At 37.5% G+C, this 16269-nt stretch overlaps 1 protein-coding gene across 5 annotated transcripts in view; it reads right to left on the reverse strand.

Annotated features, from left to right (window-relative positions):
• The window catches only part of DNAH5 (dynein axonemal heavy chain 5), a 259439-nt gene that overhangs the window by 84713 nt on the left and 158457 nt on the right, over positions 1-16269 (reverse strand). For all 5 annotated transcript variants that reach the window (XM_081825908.1, XM_081825907.1, XM_081825906.1 and 2 more), the window contains exons 47-51: positions 15520-15654; positions 6262-6384; positions 5860-6073; positions 4351-4574; positions 2373-2571 (exon numbers count right to left, since the gene is read on the reverse strand). In XM_081825908.1, the coding sequence (XP_081682034.1) occupies positions 2373-2571; positions 4351-4574; positions 5860-6073; positions 6262-6384; positions 15520-15654 (895 nt within the window). The remainder of the gene's footprint in view (positions 1-2372; positions 2572-4350; positions 4575-5859; positions 6074-6261; positions 6385-15519; positions 15655-16269) is intronic.

The following is a 16269-nucleotide window of genomic DNA, read 5'->3' on the forward strand; positions in this document are numbered from 1 at the left end:
AGCCTGGTGATGGGTATTAAGGAGGGCACGTACTGCATGGAGCACTGGGTGTTATACGAAAACAATGGATCGTGGATCACCACATCAAAAACCAATGATGTATTGTATGGTGATTAACATAACATAATAAAATTTAAAAAAAAAGAAAAGCAGGGGTGCCTGGGTGGCTCCATTGGTTGAGTGTTTGACTCTTGATTTCAGCTCAGGTCATGATCTCAGGGTCCTAGGATGGAGCCTCCATGGGCTACATGCTCAGCGGGGAGTCTGCTTGAGATTCTCTCTCTCCCTCTGCCTCTCCCCCCACTCGCAGGCACTCCCTCTCTCTCACTCTCTCTCTCTTAAGCAAATAAATAAATCTTTAAAAGAAAAAAAAAAGTAAGCAAACAATAGTAAAAGCATTGGAATTCTTGTGATCCTACCTAGTCTTAGTTCTTTCCTGTCTAGAAAGGGCCTATTTCAAATAACGTCATATATATTGAATTTAATCCAAATCCATAACTGAGTATTGGCATTTCAAGGAATCTTCCAGGGGTATTCGTTTAATGGTCAAAATGAAGGTCGAAAAAGTAGGGATTTAATGTCAGAATCAGTTAGAGAGGTCAAGACTTAAAAGGTTTTTTAATAAGAGAAAAAGGAAAAGGTCATTGCATTTGTTCAGGAAATTCCTATGAATCAGGAATTTCAAGTTAGTAGTGAAGACAGAAGTGAATTTGGGGGAATGGAGGTAGAGGGTAGAATAATGATTTCCTAAATAAATGAATTATGTCACTGAGAAAAGATGTACTAAAATCAATATACTTTTTTAAAAAATTAGAAACACATAATGTACCAGTGTAACACTTTTCCATCTTTGAATATAAAGCATAATGCTAAAAGAAAGCTAAATTGGGCATATATTAGTTCTCCATCAGTTAACATCAGTAACAGGAAAAAAAGTGACACATGAGTTGAATATGCCAATAACAACTTAGAAATTCACTGGGTACTAGAAGAGTGAGTGGCTCTTCCAAATCTAACAGTACATAATTATTTTCAATTGACCCTGTCCTAATATAATAGCATATTAACCTTTTTATGACAAAGCAAGAAAACTGATGTAACATAATCATGAAGATTGGCTTATTTGCAAAGCTCTCACTAATTGAATTTCAATAGTCCCTTCAGTGTTTCATAAATGTTCAACTCAAGCTTTGAGAAACAAAGGGCTTTGAAGTCAAAAAAGGTTAGCTGTTGCCTCCAACATGACCACCCCCCAAAAACGCAATTGTGCTTTGCTCCTCGAAAACCATCATTCAATAATTTAGCCTTCTGAATTAAAAGAAACTAAATACGTAAATTCTAATTATTTATCCTTCTGAATTAGAGAAAATGAGATACATAAATTCTAATTTTAAATGCTCTTACACTTACAGGATTTTTGTATGTGTGTGACCTCATTTAAAATAAAATGTGTCAGCTTCTTTCTGTGGAAGAATCCCTCCAACTGCATAGCCAGCAGTAAACCTCCTTTTGGAACTGTCGCTTGGAAACTTTTGATAGATCAAATACATCCTTATCAAATCTAGAAAGGTGCTGCATGGTCATTTTCAACCATTTAGAAGATATAAATAGCATGAATTTAAGTATGCCTTTTTAAATATGGAAATTAATTTAAAATTTACCCTCAGTATTAAAAGAGGTAATTAAATGAAAGAAAATATTCTACTTAAGCTCAGTTATTTCTGAGGGAAAGAAGTAACTGGAGCACTATTTCTTTTCATAAGAAGAAAAGTAATATACATCTCCATTTTTTATAGAACCATAACCACGAAAGCTTATATGCACGTCGCCCATCTCTTCCCAATTATAGGCAATGGTCTTCTCAGATATCTGAGGTTTATCTATTTTTAACAATCAGGATGACCTGAATAATAATTATCATTATTTTTGCTACCTTTCATTTGGCAGACTGCCAAGCCACTCTACAGATAACATTTCATTTATTCCCCACAGTGCCCTATGGTACATATATTAATATTTCCATTTTCATAAATGAGGAGAATGAGGTTCAAGAAAGCTCACAGACTCGCCCAGTTACTATGTGGTAGATCCCTTCCTCAAACCTACCGCTGTGTGACAGCTATAAGTCCTGGGCACTTTCTTCTACCCTGTCTTGCCTCCCAAATCTACCTTAATGTGCGAGACTAATATGCATAAAAATGGTTCATCTCTGAATTCCAGGAGTATCCACTCGGTCTATATTTACTGAGCACCTACAATGTCTCCAGCTTGTTTCAGTGAAGCTTACTAGACAGAAATCCAACATCCCTCAACTGAACATTCTGTCTTCAGGTACCCCTTTGGGGAATTTCAAATTCCGCTCAATAGTTTACCTGTAGTTTCAGGTGCGTCCCTCAAGAAGTCCACAAAATAAGCATCAGTTCCACAATCCACCAAGAGTTTTTTCTCTTCACCAAACTCCTTCTCCACTAAACCTACTAAAGCCTTATCAAACCAGGTCACATCACTGGACACCGTGAAACGATCAGCTATAACACGTTTACACTCATGCTTCCACAGCCGTAACAGTTCCTGTCGAAAGTATAATTAAAATATGTTACTCATTTCTATTTGCCACAGTTGGGAATCAAGTTGACAGAATTACAGAGCACCATCCTTCCTGATCCAAGATGCTACATTTTAAAAACTTGAGGTTAAAACATACTTAACTTCATTTCAAATTGGTCTCATTCAAGTATATCAAATAGAGAGTAGTGTCTATTCATTTTCAGTCTTTAAATTAAAATGAAAATATCCCTAGACAAACTACTAAAACCACTCTGAATAACCAACAAGGTAATATTTTATTTAAAAGTCTTAAGTCTGTGATAAATTAGTATGTTTGGATAAGACACCTACATTCATGTGGCCAGAGCGTAATATAAAATGTAGGATATAAATAGTTCTCATGTATACAATGGAGATATTACAAAGGTATATCTACTTAACACAATGTGAAGGAAATTTGTGTTAAAAATCTGGGTTATCTGAACAAAGCAATCTACCTAGTCTACATAATCCAAGGTGCAAAGTTAGCTGGAAGTTGAGGAAATTAACTGCTCTAGACACCTGTTTGTATAGCAAATTCATTTGATTTGAAAGACTGATGGAAATTTCTTAACTTGCTAGAATTTTGCTGGTTAGGAGGTTTTTAAGCCATTCGATTACTAATGATAAAATGCTATTTGGTTACGAAAATATAAAAGGAACTTAGTAATATATATTCAACGATTGCTGGAACTATTTATGGAGATTTAAAGTAAGCATCAAAAAATGGCTACTCAAAAAAATAATATTGGGGACATGCATTCTGCATTACCATTAATTTGTCAATAAATCTGAGGGGAAAAAATCAAGATAAAATGTTCCCGGCTGCTTAAAATGACTCTCTGTTCTCTGTAACAAGGACAGTGAGTTTTCCCCGAAATGTCTGTCTTGGAGTCAGCCAGCGTCATTACCTACTTTGTGAGTTATCTGGGGCAAAGTTGGCGTTTTTTATAGTCACTACTTGATATGTCTAGTGACAGTTTGGTGGATATCTCAGCTGACCCTGTGTGTTTATGTGGACAAGGCCCTAAAACCCACTTGTTTAACTACCTCCTCGGTTCCATAAAACTACAAGAGAAGCCAAGGTTACCTAAGCCTGAGCACACCAGCCATGCTTTGGGGGAAAAAAAAACATACTGGATTTTTCCATAAGGTTTCTAGTTTGAAGGGAATTCTTTTAATGCTAGGAACTTTTATATTCAAGTGTGTGTAAAAATGCTCATTTTTCAGCCAAATGAACTTTCTACTTTTCTGCCTCTTTTCAATTATACCAATAAGCAAAATTCTTTCAGCACATCTAGTTACTTAGAAAGATTGAGGATTATTAACAACAAAATGGTCTCTTCAACTTTGAATGTTTATAAAGATAATTACTTTTTTAAAGTTAAAATGTCAAGTTTAAAATATGAAGACTATTATGTAACAAAATCAAGAATGATTTTTTCCATTATTTAGTATAAGGAAGATATCTTATAACGGGAAAATAAGATCCATTGTTTCCTTTATTCCATGCATTAGAAAATAATTGTGTATACTATTTCCTTAAACATAAATTTAATTTAATTGGAATTTTTTAAAAGAAATTTTCTGACATACTTCTCCCTTATTTATATTAGTTGAAAAGTAGCAAAAAAAAAAAAAAGAATATCCATGCTGAAACATTCCAAAATCTTTCATCATTCCACTAAAAACTACATTACGAGTAATATTTAGGGCATAGGATAAATAACGATGCCATCTGTCTCCCTCCTATATATCACTTACATCCGGTTCCCTGATAACCTCTGAGGTGGTGTTCAGCATGCCCTGCCAGATCCTGGAAAGATCTCGAAGGTTAAATATGTAATGGAATTTTGCAGGTGTAGGGAGCATTTTAATCTTGGTCATCTGCCACAGTCGGCGTGTGAGGGGAACCAGTTTCATCACCGAATCTCTCACGTCTTCTGAGAAGCCCCTCTGAGCACAGTAGTAGCCTCTCCCAATAACACCTGAAAGAGGAAAAAAAGTCATCACATTTTCCGTGATGGTTCAAGTCAGTGAAATTAAAATGAAAACCATTATAATGTAGAGTTGGCACAAATATTATACACATTTTAATAGACGGCCACATACCAAAGAAATTTATATTGATGTTCTCTTATTTTTTTAAATCTAAAAAATAGATACAGGTTCAAGTCAGTTAGCATTTAAATACTGAAAGGTTGATTAAGAAAGACTCCTGAAAGCTCTAGCTGAAAAATTCAATATTACCAAGTGAGTGATGTTAAATACATACAGTTGCCTTATAAAGAAATAAGAAAAAAGGAGGTTTCATGAACCCTTAAGATTTCTCCATTCTGTTGTTGCCTTCCATGCATTATAAGATATTTTAATTTACTTTATATGTAAAACTTTCTAGGCAAAAAGAATAATTAAAATTGATAATAGTCATTTTTTTCTGGATCATTGTACTTTTCCCAGGTTTAGATCATTCACATATCATTTGGCTTCCAAACTTCTGTCCACTGCCACGATGGAAGGCAGATACTGCCATACTCCACTATCCCAGGGTGCTGAGATGACATTTTAGTCTGCCAGAAATTAATTAGGGTAATCCTAATGAGTTTTCTCTCAGTAGCAGCTTCAGAAGTGGTAAATTAATACCTAATACAATGCGTACATAACTTTACACTCTTTTTCTGCAAAGAGTAACTACAAAATCAACTGTAAACTCTTTTCATTACTCAAACCATCATAGTTATCTACTGGGCTAGTGTTTCTTCAATGATATTATTTCTGAAATACTACCTATTTAACCAATCAATAACTTATTTCAATCCTACAAATTACTCTGAAGATCAGACACTGGATAATTTCTGCTATAGGCAAAATTATTTCTTTGGCTAAAATCATTATAGGGCTTGGTTAAAGTACCAGTTACATAAACTTTTGGCATGGTATTCTATCAATTCTGACCTCATATAGGTATATCTATGAGGAAACAATCTCATCATGTCCTTGTTCATTTAATGTTTAACCTCCTTGCCTAAGAAGCTAGCAACAGTTACTTCAAGAAAAACAAAGGTAGAAAAGATCTGCCTAGGCACCCAATTCAGGATATCACAAATCCTTATGGAAACAAAATCCCGATATAAACACAACTGGAGAGTGATGAGGGTAAAAGACTCAGGAGCCACCCAATGCCCCTTCTGTGTTGACCTCTGGGTGGATATTTTCTCATTGGACTGCAAGCAGATGTTCTTCCCTCCCCATGCCCCACTGTCACCATTTTACCAAAGATCTTGTCCATGGAAGCATCAGAAGGCAATGTGCAGTTAAATATAGAGAACTGCCTCTTGAGTCTTTGCGGTATATCATTGCGTCCACCCCCAGGATGGATCATGGCTGCCAAAAACTGGATATCCACGATGCTGGTAAACTCCCCAGGCTTCTCTAGGTTATAAAATCCATTCTGTTCCATCAGCTGTCGTACTATCTCATTAGTAACCTAAGAAAGACAACTTTCATAATTAAAAGGTCACTCCTTTACATCCCAGAAACTAACTCGAGTGTTTCCAAATAATAGACTTTATTGGAACTAAGGAACTGCATATTGAAAAAAGTGGGAAAACATTTACTCCTCAAAGAGTAAATCAATGTTGAATTGAAATGAAGCATGTGATAGGATCAATATACCTGATCTCCCCACTCATTGATTATTGGCATATTCACATCATCAATAAAAACAGTCATCTTCTTTCCTGCAGGAGGACCATATGTTGTACCCATACGCTTATCCACATAGCTCTCTATTGTCCTCTGTGAAACAAGAAAGCCAACAGAAAGATTTGTGAAAATATCCTCTAAGACACGGTAAATTATTTTTAAAATCTAGGAACATTGGAATTGATGGGAATTACAAACAACCCCAAAACTCTTTTTAGTTCTGGAAATCAGGGCATGAAGTACCTAAATTATCTTGCCATAATGTTAATCTTTGAAAAGTTTACTCAGTTCATGCGTTTTGATTCATGCAGTTCATGCAGTTGATTTCCAAGCCACATGGTACTCACATGGAAATGATCATACGGTGATCAATAGTCTGGGTACCCACCCCCATCTTCCTCTTTCCCCTTGAAAATCTGCTTTAATTTAGGAGTAAATGGAATTCTAATTACTGTACATTTTGAGTGGGATGGGACTCCTTGGTCCATTTCTACAGATTTTTATCTTATTGTTCCTACATTGATGATACTCTATCCTGCAGCCCCATTATTCAAAGAATAATTTAGCCCTTCCACAGTTTCCCTGTACTGCCCAAGAAGCTTCTTAGGTCTGTACTCAGAGCCACACAGCCTGCCACAACTGGAAGACTGCTTGCTTTCCATTGAGAAGGCTGCCAGTGAGCCAAACACAATCCAGATACAGTGCTTTAGGGCTGAAGGAATCAGAATGAATCACCTCTCAGCCCCTGAGACAAAACTGCAAATTACACCCACGTGTCTTTCTCATCTCTCCATTCTGAGTTTAGGTGGTAAAGAAGACTACACTGTGCTCTATTAAAAAACAAAAACAAAAACTTCCCTAGCAATATGAAAAAGAACTTTACAACTGATTAAACTAATGTAACATTATAGGTCAACTATTCCTCAATTTAAAGAAAAACTGATGGAAGGAGCATTGGAAGAGGTAAGAGGAAGATTCGGCGGGGGGGGAGCCCAGACTATTGATCACGGTATGATCATTTCCATGTTAGTACCATGAGGCTTGGAAATCAACCGGTCATTCAAAATGCATGAACTGAGTAACCAGAGCAAACACCACAAAGAAAACAGAAAAGCCTTCATGGTTCTCACGCTCTAGAAACTCAGTCTCAAAGGCCTCATTCCATTCCTACCACTGTAGTAATCTACTGATTCATGATTTTAAGTCATGTTAAAGATGATGTATAAATGTAGGAGAAAGCAGCAGTTTATTGCAATAAAATGCATTCTTCTCCTATCCAAAAAAAAGCTTAGTTATTTCATGATAAAAAGCAAATCAGTTAAAAATGACTTTAGTAATCCAAGATACAACCACAAAATAAGGCCACATATAAGCAAAAATCTATATATTTGTCCTTGGAAATTTTTGCAGTTGGTAATTTCAAGTTATAATTTTCCATCACCATTTTAATGAATAATGGCAAGAGATACGAAATTTTTTCACCATTTCCAAATATAAAGATATATAAATATATCACAACTCATTCAATTACAAAATAAATCTCTCAGGACAACAGTTCAATGCCAAAAAGAATTTTCTATTCCCCTGATATAAAAGCAAGCTGTTTAAAGTAATGTACTAGGCTAAATTTAGCTCTGCTTTTCAATGAATTTAAATGCATAAGGCAATTAATAATCTCCTGACACCTCCCTAAAGCAAGCTAGAGCCTTCCAGACATTCCCTTGTCTATTAATGAGAACTCACAGCACATGAAGATTTTATGTCTTGGGGGCCATCTAAGAGCTAAAAGGCCATACGTGGGATAATATGAAGTAATAGCCCCATACCTGCACTTGCTTCCCCTTCATTGTGACCCTATTCTTTTTTTTTTTTTGAAATAAGAGGGAAATTACTAGTAAGCTATATATGCCATAAAAGAGCTAAGGGGACAAAAACAAAAACAAGGGAGGGAGTAAAATGAAATAGCTTGTGACCCTGGAGATGAGACCTTTCTGTTTTTAGAATTGCTACCCATTAAGTCATTATCTAATGCATAATTTGAAGTTTGGGGACACCTTCTAAAGGCCTGAAATATAATAACTGCAGGTTCTACTCCATCATTTATCTATTGGGAACTGTTCGGGAAAACCATATATGTGACTGGTCTCTCCAGCTGGACTTCCCCACATGGATGATCCATAGCATCACAAAATCAACATATCCAAACATAAATGCTTCTTACCCCAAAGTCTGTACTCCCTGCTGGGTGCTCATTTTGGGGAATGGCATCAATGACCCAATTGCCCCATCCAAACCCTTACCCATCTAACATCAATACATCCTTTCTCTCATAATTTCAATATTGCTATTGAATGTATCTCCTCCCTGAAGAGTGACATGCCTGAGGACTGTTATTTGTCCTGGGAATTAATGGGAATTAATACCATGACCTCTTAAACTGCTCCCCCCCCTTCAGTGCTGCCTCCTCCAGTAAGTCCTGGAAACTTCTTAAAAAATCATATACACTATCTATATTGTGTGATTTGTAATTTTATCCAGAATTTTCTGTCTCCCCCCCCAAAAAAAAGTCAGTCTGAAGAACTACTGATAATCTTTGTAGTGTTCTGCCACCCACACTCTCTCTGATCTCCTTCATCTGGGGGAGACCACCATCCACTGTTTTAGGTGAGATAACCACAGTCCAGTTAACAAAAATAGGTGGTTTTTTTTCCTCTGAGTATTGTCTGTCTCTCCTACCAGAATGTAAAAAGGGAAGGCATCTTGTTTATCTTGCTCATCACTGCATCCTCAGTGTCTAGAAAGGTATCTGGCACACTGCACTTATTTATAAATATTTGATACAGGGATGCCTGGGTGGCTCAGTCGGGTAAGCATCCGACTATTGGTTTCAGTTCAGGTCATGATCTCAGGGTCATGACATCAAGCCCCGAGTCAGGCTCCATGCTCAGTGCGGAGTCTGCTTGAGGATTCTCTTCCCCTGCACTTGCCCCTGCTCTTGCATTCTCTCTTTCTCTCTCCCTCTCTGAAATAAATAAATCTTTAAAAACGTATATTTGATATAGTAAATGAGGAAAAGAAACCTGGGGGTCATCTGTAACTTTCTTCTCTCTCTTCTGTCCCTCTCTTCCAACCACATGTATCCAGCCAACAACAGTTGTGCTTCCTGATCACAACTTGAACCCATCCTCATGCTACTTCCATGCTGCCTTTTGTTACCTGGTCCAGCCCAACCTCCCTCTCCTCCTGGGTCTCTCTGAGGACACCCGTACCTCTTCCATCTTTTCCTCCCCTCTGCAGCCAGAATGAACCTTCTGAAGGGCAGTGGAACCCCACGCCACTCCACTGGTTCCCCAGGAACAACTTACAAAGAACTCCATAATGTCCCTACTTACACATCCAGTCTCACCTCTAAACACTCCTCAGTCTCTTTGTTCTGGTCCCTCGTAGTCTTCATTCATTCATATTCAGTTAGCAATAAAACACACACCATAAAGTGATGCTCAGCTTACAGACTAATGTGCATTATGAGATCCTTATTTACATATTCCTAGAGTAGCCACTTCTGAGCCAAAAAATCTCTCACGATTAGCGTCAGCCAAACACAATTTGTCAAATATTGATTCAGATGAATGACCATCCATAAATGTTGTTTATCTCAACTCAGCCATTGATTAATAAAATTGAGATCTCTAGCAAGGACCTGAACTAAGGGCGGTTTATGCTGTTCTCTAAGAATAAACAAAAACTTTACTCTGAAATCAGAGAACAGTAGTCCGCATGACATCATCTTAAGCAATGTATGGAACCTAGAGAAGATTCTGATTTTCTCGTCTGCCTATCTCACACTCACATGGCATATCAAAGTTAACCCAAGCTGTGACAGTGGCATTTTAAGAAATAAAAACTAGGAGGTTAGAAATCCAGACAGACTCGGGAATGGAGATAAGGAAAGCTGCCCTTGTCCATTCTAAGCTGGGAGCCCTAAAACTAGAGATAACAAATTTTCTGAGTTAATTTCTTAGTAGACAATTCAGCCTCTATAATTCCTAAAAAAATATAATATTAATATAATATAAATATGGAATTTCTTCAAGTAATGTCAACTCTTTCATTACATTGATTTCTGTAATCCCCTAAAGGGACTACTCCCTTCCTCCTCTGGGCTCTACAATACTTAGATTACACCATAACCAGCATTTATCACACCTGTTATACTTGACTGTGTATACGTCTGATTCCCCAACCACACAGAGGGAGGAACACCTCATTGGAAGGGCTATTGAAAGGGCCATGTGCAGTTGAGGAGGTTGTGCACTGCCCAGTTTTGGGGTTTACCATTCACACCACTGTCTCTGTGAATAGGACATATCACAGATCTGCGTAACCTGCATGGTCACAAGTGGGAGTGTATATAAAGTTATTTAAATCACAAATACATATATATGTATGTGTGTATATATACAAGAGAGTATTATCCATAAATGATATATGTGAAAGCACTTAATGAGCTTAATGCATTATAAAAATGAAAGATATTTTATTATTACTATACCTATCTCTATATGTCAGCATTTAAATCATTTTCATACATATTACACCTAATTAAATTGAAATATTTTGAGATACAAATGTAAAAAGTAAACCAGAAAGGTATTATAAGAAAATATAGGATATTTGTATAACTTCTCTTTGGTTTTCTAAATGTTTATTTTTTTATAGTATCCTGTTTTTATTTCATGTTTACAATACCTTAGAACTCAGAATAATAAAAGTTTCCTTCTGCTCTTTAAAATAATTAATTAAAATATAAAATATGCTTAATTTTAGGCCTCTATGTATCAGCTATTTAGCTAAAAGATAAAAATGGAGAGCTTATGTTCTTTATTAAGACATCTACTGCCTAAGTAAGATCTTCCCCTTGTATTATAAGTTACTAAACCAAATGAAAACAGTCTTACATTAGTAAAGTTTAAAATGCTCAACAGCACGTTTAAAAGTAAAACAATATGAAAATACAGTAGCATATAAAACAATTGCACTAAGTGATAAATCAGTCATTTGAATATTAATGTGGATAAAGAAAAGTCATTGGAAGGAGGCATATGAGTGAACAGCAAAACATATGGGGACCTGGTTTTTCACCAGGTTCTGGTACCAACTAACTGTGTGAACACAAATAAGGACTTGATCTCCCTCCACCTGACTGCATTAATAGTAACAATAAAACCTGACATTTTTAGAGAGCTTTACCATGGAAAAATACATTCACGTATAATCGCCTATGATTCTTCTCTGGAAACTAGTCTTCAAACTATGCTCTGAGGAGTCAGAATTCTGAGTTCTATGCAATCATAGGGGCCCCTGAAGGAAGCAAGGATAAAGTTGGGAAGGATTTCAGGAGCCCAGCCCAATTCCACCAAAGCAAATCTATGGTTACCTGTTTTATAGCTTAGTCTTCTGCATAAGATTTCATTTGGAAAAGTGGCTCTGAGTCTTGGAATTTCTTTCAAGGCTCTATGATTCTCATTTTTTAAAAAACAAAACTTATTGCTATGCAACCATTTGTAAGATGGTTATATTCAAAACACTTTAAGATTATTTTTAGAAAAGATAAATCTTCAAAAATTCTGTAGAGAAACTTTCTTCTTATCTTTCTGTATTGTTTACATTTTTTAAGATATGTATAGATTACTTTCAAAAATGGGGGAAGGGGGGAACAAGATGAAACCAGAGACAGAGACAAACCATAAGAGACTCTTAATCTCAGGAAACAAACTGAGGGTTGCTGGAGTGGAGGGGGGTGGGAGGGGTGGTGTGGCTGGGTGATGGACATTGGGGAGGGTATGTGCTATGGTGAGCACTGTGTATTGTGTAAGACTGATGAATCACAGACCTGTACCCCTGAAACAAATAACACATTATGTGTTAATAAAAATTTTAAAAATAGGGGGGAAAACCCTTAAAATAATATTTGTTTTGGAAAAAAATTGAGATCTCTCTCTAAAAGACCAACTGAATTCCCTTAGCCAAAACAATAAGATGACCATACAATTTTTGCCCAAACTACACACTTTTGATAGTGACAGAGATGCCATTAATATTATTAGTTCAAGACAATGGAATTAAGCTAGACTATCCCCAGACAAAGAGGGACATACGGTCAGTCATCCTGCTGATGAAAAATCTGAATGTGACCCCATGGGAAAAACAAAAGAACCCCAAATGAAAACAGTCAAAAAACAGACGTGTGGCCTTGACTGGACTATATGCCATCCTGGTACCACAGACGGGACGCACAGTATCTGTCTTCACATCTACAATTTCAGTTTCGTGTAGATCCAGTTAAGTGGGAGATCGTGAGACAAATGCTCATCTCCAACAGAACTCACTTCAGCATGAACAGCTGAAAATTACAGTGAGAAAGTTAATTCCAGCGGTTTGGCTAATTGAAAGCTTTCTAAAACTAATGAGTCTAGCTTAATAGAAAGCTTGGATACTCAGCAGTCCAAATAGGCACTAAACAGAGTACATGATCCTATGATGCTTCTGAGAGGAAAAAGAAACAGTAAAGTGTCAATGTCACCTTCACACCAGCGTAGGAAGGAATTGGGCTAATGTACTTGTGAATCAGATAATGGGATCCTAAAGAATACAGATTTTTGTGTTTTGAAAGCCTGCTTTATTGTTATCCTAATTATTATATTTCAATGTGGTATGACTTCTAGAAATTTATTACATAGTTTATGAATTTTTACGTCAACAAGTTGCTTTCTAGATAAAATATGCCTTTTTCCAGGAAATTAATAAATGTCCCTTGTTAAAGAAACATAGCCTACAGATCCTTACCACCTTAAAGGAGTACTTTAGGTTACCAAGAGTTACTAATAAAAACACCAAGAGTTACTAATAAAAATACAGTGACAAGGTCTTCTTACATACTAAATAATGTGGCTGGCCTTTGTCCCTGGTTCCTAGGAGGGAGCCTTTAAACACCTGGAATTTCCTGAGTAATAGGGTTTTCTTTGTTAGTCTCTCAGACTACTCTTGCCAGAAAGACCAACCATGTGATTTGAGGGTTGGGGATTTGAACCACATGGTATCAACTGGCCTTTTAGGAAGGGAGGGGGCTTGGGATTGAGTTCAAGCACATGGCCAATGATTCAATCAATCATACCTATGTAATAAAACCCAATAAAAGCTCTGGAGATTGTAGTTCAGGTGAGCCCCCTGGTTGGGGATATACACTGAAGTGCCTGGAGGATAATGCATTCTGAGGACACAGAATGTTTACAGTCAGGACCCTCCCAACCATTGACTTTACTGCATCTCTTCTTTTGGCTGATCCTGAGTCATATCTTTTGTAATAAAACCATAACCATTAGCACAGCACTTTCCTAAATTCTGAGAGTCGTTCTGGTGAATTATGGAAACTGAGAGTCATAGGAGCCGCTAAATTTCTAGTCAGTTCTTCAGAAGTGCTGGTGGCCTGGAAACCCAGGCATGGGGCTGATATCTGAAGTGAGGGAAGGCTTGTGGGGGCGTTGAGTCCTTCACCTGTGAAGTCTTTAGTAAGTCCAGGTTGTTACTGCCAGAATTGCATTACAAACCTAAAGATGTAATCCAGTCTCAAGAAATGTGAATAGCTAGATAATTACCCAACATAAAGGGGGAAAAAAAATATTGCACTTTGATTTAAGGTTTTAAAACCTGCATCCACCAATAAAGTTAAAATTATAACCTTTAAGAGGATGTTCTCCTAGAGTAAAACTAACAAAAGTTCTTTAAATGTGAAACAGTATCAAAGGAATGTGGCTAATGCTGGTAACAAAGGAATGTGTAAAATGTTAGCATCCTGACAGCTTAGGATAATTTAAGGTGCTCTCCCCCAAACACAAAAATACCACAGCTGAGTGTCTGCAATTTGAGGTTGACCTTCCATTTACACCTTCCTTCGCATCACCACACTGTCAATGGCGTTCGTTTGATAGAAGGCTAGCCAGTATTGGAAATTCCATCTCTAACAGAGGAGCACAATGTAGCTGACAGTCTTATTTAGAAACTCAATCAATGGTCTTAGCTTATTGGCACTCTGCAGTCACCAATTACATTAAGTGATATGAAGTCACGGTGTAGCCATGCTGTCAACTATTTTCATTGCTCTTTGATATTTTCATTCCAACAGCTAAAGAACAACAAAGTTAATCAAGAGCAAAGTTCTTTGGGTTGGGATTCTCCTAAAAATTTCCCTTCCATTTTCAATGTATGAAATGTGTCCTTTTTATTAATGTGTTAATGTTCTAGCAGATATGAGAGGTGACTTGAAAACAACTGAAGCATGAGGGGACACACAGGATTCCCTCCCCAGTGTCAACAGCGTCTTAGACAACTTAGGAACAAGAGCAAACAACGAGCCCACCACTGCAAACCCAGGTCATTGTTGGCAGTTCCACTGACAAAATCAGAGCAAATTTGCGGGATTTTGTTGTTGTTGTTGTTGTTGTTGTTACTCCCCAATGATATGATAGAGTAAAATCTTCAATGTGCTAGCTCTAAGATTTATTCCTGCAATTGCTGATAGGAGTCATTGTGGAATGTTCAGTCAGGGAACAAGAAGATAAATTGGCAATATCAGAACCAGAGACTGGAAGAGGAATGAAAGCAAGACTGGAAGAGAATTAGACTGGACCAGCTGGGGGTCTTTCTAGGCTAATACCCTGGTGTGGATCCTGAAAATGTCAATTAGGCAGAGGTGGACAGGGAGAACAAAGAGAAAGAAGGAGATGTGAAAACGATTTCTTTAGCGACACTAACAGCCCTCGATTCAAGAGAGACCCATCGAAGATGACCCATGTGTCTAGCCTAAAGCCTAGAAAAATACTAACCCCCACAGAAAAGCAGATGGTAGGGACAGCAGGCAGGTTTGGATGCAAGAATAAATGATACCCCTGTCAGTTTGGGATTTTACATGTTCGCAGGCTTTGCTAGATATTTTTAACACTACTGAGGCTTTTAACACCCAGTATAAGCTTTTTATTGCTCCACCATTTAAGGTTATATAGTATAATCCAACTAGGGAGAGATTCTACTGCAGGAGAATAATGGCAGGTACACTCATGGCTGGGAAAGTGCAGACGAAGCTCATGGGCACAGGCAGAATAGTGAAGAGAGCTGAGCCACCAAAGCTGATCACAAACTTGGTCTTAACGAACCATAACAAAGAGCCAGTACCTGAAACATCAGTGGGGTGGTTGCAGAAGAAAAATTCAAACTCTTGATCATGTGACTTTCAGAATCGTATTTTGACATAAATCCTTTGATAATGACTGTTTTAGCTGTTCCTTGCTCACCAATTAGCAGCACAGCCTAAGAGAGACATTGAGAAAGAAATCCAAGGAATGCAATACAATGAGCATGAGCTCAATAGTGTGCCCCCCACCCCCAAGTCGAAAATTCACATGTTGAGGCTCTAACACCCAGTACTTGAGAATGTGACTGTATCTGGAGATAGGATCTTTAGAGAGATGATGATCAGGTGAAAATGAGGCCATTTGGGTGGGCCCTAGTTCAATCTTACTGGTATTCATGTAAGAGGACGAAATCTGGATACACGTACACAAAGGAACAGCAGGGATGGAGTCACAGGCATAAAGAGTATGGGGGGACACGGTGAGAAGGCAGCCACCTGCAAGCCAAGGACAGAGACCACAGGCAATCAAACCTGCCAACACCTTCATCGTGGACTCCAAGCCTCCAGAACTGGAGGGAAAGAAATGTCTGCTGTTTAAACCACTCAGTCTGTGGTGATTTGTTACGGCGGCCCCAGCAAACTAACACAGCCATCGGAAGAGGAGGATTTCTCTTTGGACAAACAAGTCCAAGTTCACTTTCTCTCAACTACTGTGTGAGAAATAATTACTTGATCATGCACTGGAACTATTCAACTCTTAACACTGTTACTCGAGAATAATAAAAGAAGCA

The sequence above is a fragment of the Leptonychotes weddellii genome, chromosome 7, assembly GCF_054177405.1.
Source record: "Leptonychotes weddellii isolate Sample4059 chromosome 7, ASM5417740v2, whole genome shotgun sequence".
Classification (NCBI taxonomy): domain Eukaryota; kingdom Metazoa; phylum Chordata; class Mammalia; order Carnivora; family Phocidae; genus Leptonychotes; species Leptonychotes weddellii.